The sequence below is a fragment of the Geospiza fortis genome, unplaced genomic scaffold (assembly GCF_000277835.1).
Source record: "Geospiza fortis unplaced genomic scaffold, GeoFor_1.0 scaffold193, whole genome shotgun sequence".
In the NCBI taxonomy this organism is placed as follows: domain Eukaryota; kingdom Metazoa; phylum Chordata; class Aves; order Passeriformes; family Thraupidae; genus Geospiza; species Geospiza fortis.
In genome coordinates this window covers 461,313-471,615 of record NW_005054523.1, presented here as the reverse complement: position 1 = coordinate 471,615, position 10,303 = coordinate 461,313, and the positions used below count along the sequence as shown (strand labels likewise).

At 56.2% G+C, this 10,303-nt stretch overlaps 1 protein-coding gene across 1 annotated transcript; it reads left to right on the top strand.

The window, feature by feature from the left end:
* The first annotated feature begins 2,842 nt into the window (after positions 1 to 2,842).
* ERMN (ermin) lies at positions 2,843 to 5,750 on the top strand. The gene is made up of 3 exons (XM_031063731.1): positions 2,843 to 3,089; positions 3,393 to 3,479; positions 5,206 to 5,750. The coding sequence occupies exons 1-3, from the start codon at positions 2,843 to 2,845 to the stop codon at positions 5,535 to 5,537; spliced, it is 666 nt and encodes a 221-aa protein (XP_030919591.1). The 3' UTR covers positions 5,538 to 5,750.
* The last annotated feature ends 4,553 nt before the right edge of the window (positions 5,751 to 10,303 follow it).

Sequence of the window (10,303 nt, the reverse complement as noted above, 5' to 3'; positions counted from 1 at the left end):
CAACAGCTTTTGAAAAAGGCATTTCTCCTTGCAGAGAGCCCTTTGGGCGGATCCTGCTCTGCCTCCTGGGCGAGGGGCAGGAGCAGGGTGGTGTACAGGCAGCGTGGGCCAGTGACACCAGGGCTTGGGCTCTGTGGGCTCTGCACCTGCAGCAGCAGAGTTCTCACTGGGCACAGGGGTGCTGGAGGGATGGGAAAGTTCCCAGCGGCCAACGGAACCTTTTCTGTGCTTATCCCCCAGGGGCTGAGAGGGGAGTGCAGCTGGTCCTCGACGAAAGCAATTGGATTTTAAACTGAACATTTCAATTAATTTGATGGATGCTACAGAGCCGGACCTTCTCTGGGGACTTAACTGCTCAGCTGAGTGTTGCCCACTGCCCAGACCCTCCCAGCAGGTCCTGACTCCAGGGTTCCATCCTGCCCCACAGTCAGGGGTGTGGAGCTGCCTTTTGGGTTCCATCCTGCCCCACAGTGAGGGTGGTGGTGCTCCCTCCTGGGCTCCATCCTGCCCCACAGTGAGGGTGGTGGTGCTGGGTCCCTCCTGCTGCTGGGCTGCTTCCCGCAGCCCCACCCCGCACTTCCTTTCCCCGCGGCTGCGGGGCCCCGCTCACCCGTTCCCCGTTCCCCCGTTCTGGTCACACCCAGCTCCCGGGGCTCAGAGCAGAAGATGGCACAGGCGGTTATCGAGGGCAGCTGAGCCTGGCCTGCCAGCACCTCCAGGCAAAGGGGAACCACTCTTTATCCACAGACAGAGCTGGGAGTGAGTCCCGGTGCTCCTGGCATGGACCAGCTGCTGTTAGTGGTGTCACATCCAGCTGTGGCTGTGCCACACCAGACTGGACAGAATAAAGGTTTTTCATTTTTAAAAGCTTGAGGAGGCAGAAAATCCACCCTGTGGGGGTTGTGCAGAAGGAATTGTTCCCTGCCCTTGAGGGGTGGTTTTGCCCAGCTGCTTACAAAGAGCTGCCTGTGGTGGGAAGAACCCACAGCTGCCTTTTCCTTCTGCAGTCCTGCAGCCCAAACGGTTCTGTGATCCTGTGACAACAGGAAAGAATCTTCTCCTCTCCAGTCACCAGACCTTGCTGGGGTGCTCAGCCTCTCCTCCTGAGGGCACCAACCACTGCTCATTGTCAGCTCACATTCAAACCTTATCGTTTGCTTTTCTTGGACAACATTTTCCAGCAAAGGATGGGTTTTATAAATCATTCACACCAAATTAATTTTAAAACAATAATGAAAACTTGTTGATTTAAAGACAAAAACTCAAAAGATGAATAGAAGCAGTGGAAGGTGTTTGGGTCCATTTCTAATCGGGGGCTGAACTTGACAAGAGGATTTCCAAACCCTAAAGCCCAAAGATACCAGAAATGCTGTGTTGCACAAACACAGAATGTCATTCACAGCAGGAGATTACGCTGTTATGTAAACCTGGCTTTGGGCACCAGGGTTGAGAGGAGTTCAGCTGCGGTCAGAAATGCCCCAGTGCTGCTCGGGTGACTCTCCAGCTTCCCTCTGCAAAACCTCCCTCTCGATCCTGCCAGCCCTAGGTGTGACTGAGAGTCACCGAGAGAGTCATGGAACGTCTTGGGATGGGAGGGGCCTTAAAGCTCTCCCTGTTCCACCCCCTGCCATGGCAGGGACACCTTCTACTGCCCCAGGGTGCTCCAAGCCCTCTCCAGCCTCATCTGGGACACTGCCAGGGTTCCAGGGGCAGCCATGGGCCCTCTGAGCACTGCTGGCTGTCCAGGCACAGGTGGACAGTGTGACACCATGCTGTAAGAAGGGCCTGTGCCTGTCCCACTGCTGGGGCTGCTCCCCAGAGGGCAAAGTGCACCCATTGTTGCCCAGGGCATGGCAAGGTTCATCCATGGTGAGGCTCATCCATGGTGAGGCTCATCCACAGTGGGGTTCATCCACAGCGAGGTTCATCCATCCACGGTGAGCTCCATCCACAGCAAAGTTCATCCATGGTGAGCTCCATCCATGGCAAGGTTCAACTACAGTGAGGTTCATCCATAGTGTGGTTCATCCATGGTGAGGTTCATCCATGGTGAGCTCCATCCATAGCGAGGGTCATCCATGGTGAGGCCCATTCATGGCAAGGTTCATCCACAGCGTGGTTCATCCACAGCAAGCTCCATCCACAGCAAGCTTCATCCATGGCGAGCTCCATCCCTGGTAACCTCCATCCCTGGTGAGCTCCATCCTGTGTGAGCTCCATCCCTGTGAGCTCCATCCCTGTGAGCTCCATCCCTGGTGAGCTCCATCCCTGGTGAGCTCCATCCCTGTGAGCTCCATCCCTGGTGAGCTCCATCCCTCTGAGCTCCATCCCTGGTGAGCTCCATCCCTGGTGAGCTCCATCCCTCTGAGCTCCATCCCTGGTAACCTCCATCCCTGGTGAGTTCCATCCCTGGTGAGCTCTATCCATGGTGAGCTCCATCCCTGGTGAGCTCCATCCCCGGCGCAGCTCCCCGGCGCAAACCCGCTGGGGAATGTTAAGCGGGTTAGGTGGCAGGCTGGGGAAGGTGGTCACCCTCCGGGGATTAGGGGTCAGAACAAAGGCTGTCCCTGTGGCCAGCGGGCACACAAAGAGCCATTGTGCCCAGAGCACAAGCTCCTGTTTATTCCCGCGGGGCTGACATGCCCACAGCCCCGCTCTCCAGGCCAGCACAAAAGCTTCCTTGCTTCAGATTGTTTGTTTATGTAAATTATAATGGTGCATTTAATTATGCAACGGGCAGAGCCTGGCGGCGAGGGACCCCGGGGCGAAGGGGCGACGAGGAGCTGCCCACCCCGGGGCAGGAGCGGGGCCCGGCCCGGCACGGCCCGGCACGGCCCTCAGCATGACAGAAGAAGCGCCCGCAGCTGCCACCATGCCGGCGTGCAACGGGAGCCTTCCCCCGCAGGACGGCCCGCGCCAGGTCATCGGCAGCCTCCAAGAAATTGCAAAATCTCTGGGGACAGTCCCGTATGCAAACGCTGAAACGAGCCCTGACACTTCACCTGCAGAGGAAAATCTGGAGGAAAATAGAAATTCATTGCCCGAGGACACCGCTCATGAGAATTTTGCTGGAGAGCAGCGATGCCAAGGTATCGTAGGGGGCTGCCTGTCTCTAGGTGTTGGGGGAGAAACGTTCTGGTTTATCTATAGCCTGATGAATAACGGGATGTGCTGAGTGTTAGCCAAAATTCCCAATCTGTGGTAGCTGTAACAGTGACTTGGACTGTTTCAGAATCTGGGACACATTTGAGGGATGCAATGAAAAGATCATAACTAAAGAAATGAGCAATTCTAAATCTGCTCTGAAAACCTGCTGATCTGCAGCCATTAAAACCTGATTGCCATCACTAATTGCTCCACCAGCCCATGTCTTGTGCTTTGTGTTCCCAAAGAAAAGCAAGAGGAGAACGCTGGGACACCGCGGCAGGGACCAGCGGATATCCAGGACACGGGGACCAATGGCCAGGGATCAGGGGAAGGTAATGCAAAATGCCATGTGATGCGGGGTTTCACTGGTGTGTAGCACAGACACAATGGATGCAGGTGGTTATTATTTTATTTTAATTGGGTCAGACCCTTCTACTGCAGGGAGCAGTGACTCATCTCTCACCTGTGAGTTGCTGCACCTTAGAAACCACAGCTGATCTCTTCCTGCCAGAGTTTTACATGTCTCATGGGCCATGGGGTATCCAAGCATTGTGGGGTCTTCAGGCAGGAGGTGCCCAGCAGCCTCATGGGCTTGGCAGATTCTCTGTCTTCTGCTCCATGCTCAGAGGAGAACCTTGTGAGGCTGCTGGTGCTCACAAAACCCAAATTCTTTTCCTGCCTGATTCACCAAGTGTTGAATCCCCCAATGCCCAGTATCCACATAAAATAGCTCTCCTAAACACCTGTTCCTGGGTCTTGCTCTGCTCATTTCTGGGTGAAAATGGTGGGAATGAGCAGGAGCCAGGGCTGGAGCCTCAGCCCCCGCCTGTGGTGGGCAGGGCTGCAGGGGGGGTCACTGCCCATCCTGGCCATGAGCTAAAAATGTCCTGAGTATGTACAGACGTGAACATATTTATTTCACTATGCAAACTGCAGCCCCTTCTCCAAAAGGAGGAGTATTTCACAGTGTGTTACTGGAGGGGAACAGCCGTGTCTCTCCAAGGGGGGCTCTGGGCATTATTCCTTTCCTCATCTCCCACCACGGGCTCCTCCTGCCTCGTTTGGCTGGGCTGGGACAAGGGTGGCTGCACGGGAGCTGCTGGTGATGCTCTGCCCTGAGCTGTGAAGTGGGCTCTAAATGAGCCATGGGCTGTGCCCTGCAAGTAAATCCTGCTTCCATCAACAAAAGGAAAAATATCCTGAACATTTGTCATGGCCAAATTAATATTTCATAGCAACTGCCTAGGCTGTGAAGAGGTGAATAGTGGTGAAGGCTTTCACATTTAGAGCTGACATCCATATTCCAGCTGTGCTGCTTTAGGAGCACACAATGAAACCTATTAAAGGATCTCTCATGGGGCCCCTGCACCCGCCCTGCAACCACAGCGCTTTATCTCCAAATTGCAGGCAGCTTTTTAGTACCCGACCAATTTAGTCTAATTAATACTCTGGACCCCACAGGCAAAACCTTGAATAGACCATTTGTTTCGACACTAAAGCATCATTAACCGCAGAGACGTGCCAAACAGGGCAAATGGGAGATGGCCATGGCAGCAGGGGTGGCCACTGCTGAGGGAGGGACACGTCCCATCGGGGCACAGCTGGGCACTGCATCCACAACGGCTCCCTTCCCTTCCCTTCCCTTCCCTTCCCTTCCCTTCCCTTCCCTTGAGGGCCCAGACTGTGACAGAAACCTCATTAATTAAGGACAGGGGGTTCTGTAACGGTGGATAATTAAAATCCTGTCTGATTTTGAAGCAGGACGTGCAATTAGTTTGACACTTATGCTGCTTGACAAACAAAACAATGCCAGGGATGGATTTGGAGTCGTATTATGGGAAGGAAAACATTCTATTGATGGCCAAAGTGGTCTGGAATTTTAGGATATGCAAACAAAAAAACCCATCAGGTAGTAAAATGAAAAGATAATTCCCAGGAGAATAAAGGGGGGGAAAAGATATTTTTGTATATAATTTAGATTTCTTGGAGTTTTTGTGCAGAGAACTGCTTCCAAACGTTGCTTTGATTAAAAGAATTAACTGGAGGCGTTAATGACAGGACATAACGAGGCTATGAGGGCAGTGGCCCTCCAGGAGGAGGAGGAGGAGGAGGAGGAGGACACCGAAGAGGACGAGGTGCAGGTGATCGAGATGAAGAAGGAGAGCAGCGAGGCGTCCCGGCCGCAGCCGCGGGACAAGCAGCCCTCGCCCCCGGGCAGCCCCGGCTGCCGCTCCCCGCTGGAGAAAGCCGGGGAGCCGCCCGGCCTGGGCAAGAAGAACGACATCTCCCGACACAGCTACTCCAGGTACAACACAATCTCCTACCGGAGGATCCGTAAAGGAAACACCAAACAGCGCATCGACGAGTTCGAGTCCATGATGCACTTGTGAACTGAGGGGGAGTGCCTGACGCTCCGAGCCCTTGCTCTGGGCTTGGCTTTACGTGGCTCCCCCAAAACGTGTCTCTTCACACAACACAAGGTCACTGCTTTTCTTCTTTTTGTACATGATTTGTAATACACTGTGAACATTTAACATCTTGGCTTTGACGGGGGTGGAGTCATCCATAGCGCAGGAAAATAAATAATCAGTTTGCTAAATGCACACCCACTGGATGCTCAGGTTATCCTCCTTTCTCCTCTCTGCCTTTGTAACCGTGTTGAGACCAGGGAGGGCTGGAGCTGGCTGGGCCCCTCTGGCTGCCCCAGGCTGCAGCTGTGCTGTAAGGAGCTGGCAGTGTGGCAGCTGTGACACTGCCAGGGCAGGGGCACCAACAGGGACGGTGGTGACCACCCTGCTCTGTTCTGCAGTCTGTCTGTCTGTCCTGGTGCCCTCTGCCAGCCCTGCCTGTGCCCAGCTCATGCTGACATGCCACCAGGCCAGGGCAGCTCGTTAGGGTTAGGGTGAGGGTGAGGGTTAGGGTTAGGGTGTGGGCACTGCTGTTGGTGCTGGTGCCAGCCTGGGGTGGCTTTGGGGACCGGTGACCAGTGCCACCTCCAGAGGCACAGCCGGGTTCAGCTGGCACCCCCTGCCTGTGCCTGTGTGCAGACGGTGAGCCTGGCCACCACCAGCAACACCTCTTGTCCCAGTGCCACCAGGTCAGACCCTCTCAGGTGTCCTCACTTTCATCCTAAGTTTAGGTGCAAAATTTAAAAGATTATTTTGTCGAAACCAGGTGGGTTTTAATCCATTATTTTTGTCTCACCTGGATATCACCCTTCTCTGTTTTGAAAGACCTTTGTGTAAGCACCATGCCGTGGTGTCAATATTTTTAAACTGTTTTACTCTAGATTTGTCTGGAGTTGGGACTTAGCTCTGCACTTGTCATCCCAGAAAGCATCTGGGAAAGCTGAGGACTGCTGGCAAGGGAGAGGAGGTAAAGAAGGAGTTATACAGGGCCTCCTGCAGCCGTAAGTGCCTTTTAAAGGATTAGTTTTACATCTCCAGCAGCACTGAATATCGCTTTGACTTTTCTTGTTCTGCATAAAGGCAATTATTTATTGGCAATGTGAAAATAATACGGGGCAATTCTGCATTGTGCCAGCAGACATAGCCCTCATTGTGCCATTCACACTTGTTTGTTTGCTCCTTGGCCTGGGCAAGTTCTGAGCTGCGCTTGTACCAACCTATACTGCGGGTCTGTTCCCTCTGGCAGCTGCTCTGGGGTGGCACGGCCTCTCGGGACGTGGCTGTGCTGCTCCAGCCAGGGCCACCACAGGGCTGGCACAGCCCGGGACGGGGGAGGCGTCCCTGCCACGGCAGGGGGTGCCACGGGATGGGCTTTAGGGTCCTTCTAACCCAAAACCACTTTTAGGGTCCCTTCTAACCCAAAACCACTCCGATTCTACCGGTGTCTGTGGCCATTCCCAGAGCTTTCGGTGGAGAGGCTGCCCAAGGCTCTGAGAACCTTGGGTTCGCTTGTTGCCGTCCGTGCAGAGCAGCGCTCGCTCAGCCCAGGAGCGCAGCGCCCTCTCCTGCTTTCCTGGGTGGAAAAAGTGAAAAAATGGAAGTGCTGGGACGCTCGGGGGGCCGAGAGCCCTGCCCGCCTGGCCTGGCCCCCGGGAGGGTGTGGTGTGGTGCGGACAGCAGGGATTCACAGGCAGGGACGGGCGGGGATGAGGGGCTGGAGCTGTGGCTGTGCCCATGGGCACAGGGTGGGACAGGAGCTGGGCAGGGATGAGGGGCTGGAGCTCTGGCCGTGCCCGTGGGCACAGGGTGGGACAGGAGCTGCCTGCACTGCCCCGAGGGCACACGCAGGGATCTGGACGCTGTCCCTTGCAGCAGAGGCACCTGGAGGCTGCTGCTGGCCAGGCCATGGCAGCCACAGCCCCCAAATCCCTTTTCTCCGCTTCTACCGTGCCGGGACCGGGCTGACCGCAGGTGAGTAAAGGGCGGAGCCTCGAGGGGTGTGTCGGTGACAGGTGACAGGTGACAATTGTCACAACAGCTGCAGCGGCTGTGGCTGCAGCACCCAGCTCGGCTATTGCCCTTCCCTGCACGGAGCCAGCAGGCCAGAGCGCAGGGAATGGGTGCTTTGGGGGCTCCTCCTGGGGCCATGCTTTACAGCTCACCTTTATGGCAGTAACTCGGGGGGAGCCCCTCGAGAGGGCCCGGGCTGGGCAGATTTAACAGCCTGAGCTCAGAGGAGAGCTCCGTCCACCACCATCTATGCCTTTTTTTTGTTTTTTAACAATTCAGCACCGGGGACAGCAGGGCTTCCTGTTCCCACCCCATACACGGTCCCCCCCCCCACACAGGGCTGTCCCCAGCCCCGGTGCTCCCCGGCCCGCCGGTCCCGGAGCCCAGCCCGGGGTGCACGGTGGCTCGGCTGTGCCTGCTGGAGCAATGCTCTCGTTTCTGGAAGACTGGGCTGCCTGGTGCCCTCGGAGTGGTCCCAGCACGGAGCAGCAGCAGCAGCAGGGCCCAGCTCAGCGGCAGCGCCCCCGGGCAGGCTGCAGTCCCTGAGCACAGATCCACAGGGAAGCGAGCGTTTCCAGGAGCGGGCAGCGGCTGCGAGGGACAGCGCTGCCGATGGGATGTGACCGTGACATATGACTGCCTGCTGCCCGCTCCGTGACAGCTGATTGAATGTCAGCAAACAGAACCTGATGAAATTCGTGCTCCTGATATGAGCTGACTGCCCGAACAACGCCTGTGTCATTTTTGTGATGGTGACTGCAGGCTAGCTGCGCTGAAGGAGGCAGGGAAAATCAGGAAGACAGCTGGAATAGGAGTCAACTGGGGAAACCTGTGGGGCCAGTCAATATTCTGGCAGACTGAGCCTGTCAGATGCTGTCAGCAGTGATGCTCACGTCAGAGGCAGTGCTGTGCCGGGCCCAGAGCAGAGGCAGGGCTGGGAGGGCTGGGAGGCAGGGCTGGGGCTCGGCTGGGCTCACTGGGGCCACACTCAGCCCACGGAGCCCAGGGCTGGGGCTGGAGCAGCCCCCAGCCCAGCACGGGGCAGCGGGGCAGGAGGAGAGCACTGCCTCCCACTGCAGCCCCCAGGGCACGGGCAGCAGCATCCCACTGCAGGGACTCCAAGTGGGAGTGTGGGGGAAACCGGCCTTGGCAGAACCCAGGGAATCCCTCTGGCTGCCCTGCAGGGCTCCAGCCCCTGCCAGGGGGCTCAGAGACCCTGGCACAGAGCCCAGGGCCCTGTGCCTTTGATTTAGCCCTTGGAAAAAACAATTACCAACCTTGTATGAGGAATTACAAATCAAAAGGGTTTAAGGAGAATAATAATCAGTTTGTCACGGGGTGAAAAAAATAGATTTTTTTGGTTTTTAGAATGGGGGCTTGGGGTCCCAAGATGGAGGAATCTGGGCGTGTCCAGCCTTTCTCCTTCTTCTCCTTCTTGGCCTCCATCTCCTGCTGTGCTGGTGGCACTGTTGGATTGGTTCAGAGTAGGAGCTCACTGTCTAACACAGGTGATGGGCATTGGGCAGTAATTGTAAATATTGTACACGTAGTTTTTAGTATAAAAAGATAACACCACCTGGGGCAGGCAGAGTGCCTCTGTCTGTCCTGCTGAGCAGCCCTGGGCTGGACAGGAGAAAGAATTTTATAGATAAGGAACAACAAACAGCCTTGAGACCGAGAACTGAAGAGCTCTGACTCCTTCTTGGAGCGCCGGGCTGGGAAAGGAGAATTTCTGACACATCTCGGGGTCACTGTGAGCAGCCAGAGCCCTGAGACTGCCCGGTGTTACATACTCTGCATCCCACAGCCTTGGCACACAGAGTTTATTCTCCCATCAAACCCATCCCATCGGTGCCTGGGTTTTGGAGTGAGGAACCTGACAGTGCAGCCAACAGCTGCCGTGGCAGAGAGTGCAGAGGAGGCTGCTGTGCAGAGCCTGGCTGTGCCTGCAGCCTGCGCCGAGGGGAGCAGCAGGTCCCCGAGCCCCAGGGAGGCACAGGGGCTCGGGGACCGGGCTGGGACACACGTGGGACACGCTGGCTGCCCTGGGAGGAGCAGCCTCAGGCTGGCCTGGAGTGCCCCTGGCAAGAGGCAGGGTAAAGCTCTGGTTCCCTGCTCCTGCAGCTGCTCTCCCCACAAACAAAGCAAGGCTCCTGTGTGCTGGCTGTCCCCAGCACGGGGAAGGGCTGCTCCAGACCTCTCCTGCAGCCCCGGCTGGGACTGACCCCCGTCCACCCCCACCATAAAACATGGGCTTCACCTATGTGCAAGTGATTCCTCACAGATCGTGAGCCTCACCTGTCACACAGTACGCCCCACAGGGAGGGATCCTGCAGCCACATCCAGCGTGGACATGGTACTGGATATTTTTGATGCATTGGTCAACAAACTTCCAGTTTCTGAGGAGGAACGAGCAGCCCAGTTTGCTGCTTACAGGGCACCAGAGGTATTTCTGTAGCTTATGCTGCTGTCAGAGGGAGCTGAGGGATGTTTGCTTACAGTACGATGGGGACTTGTTTTTTCAAAAAATATTTCCATTTAATAACGCAGAAAAGGAGTTTTTCCCAAAGTCTCCTGCAGAGAGGGAAAATGATGCTGCTGTGTTCAGACGTGCTGCTCTGGGTGTTGGGACCCCTCCAGGCGCAGGTCTCACATCACACGTCCCAGTCCCTCTGGAGATGCACCTCCCCTCGGCCAGGCACAGCGATGAGCCCGCAGCGACACCAGGCAGCGCTGTG

Bases quoted from the DNA above. Each gene is read 5' to 3' on its own strand.
- ERMN (XM_031063731.1), top strand. From the start codon at position 2,843: ATGACAGAAGAAGCGCCCGCAGCTGCCACCATGCCGGCGTGCAACGGG. The intron at 3,090-3,392 runs GTATCGTAGGGG...GTGTTCCCAAAG, and splicing joins TGGAGAGCAGCGATGCCAAG to AAAAGCAAGAGGAGAACGCT. The intron at 3,480-5,205 runs GTAATGCAAAAT...CGTTAATGACAG, and splicing joins TGGCCAGGGATCAGGGGAAG to GACATAACGAGGCTATGAGG.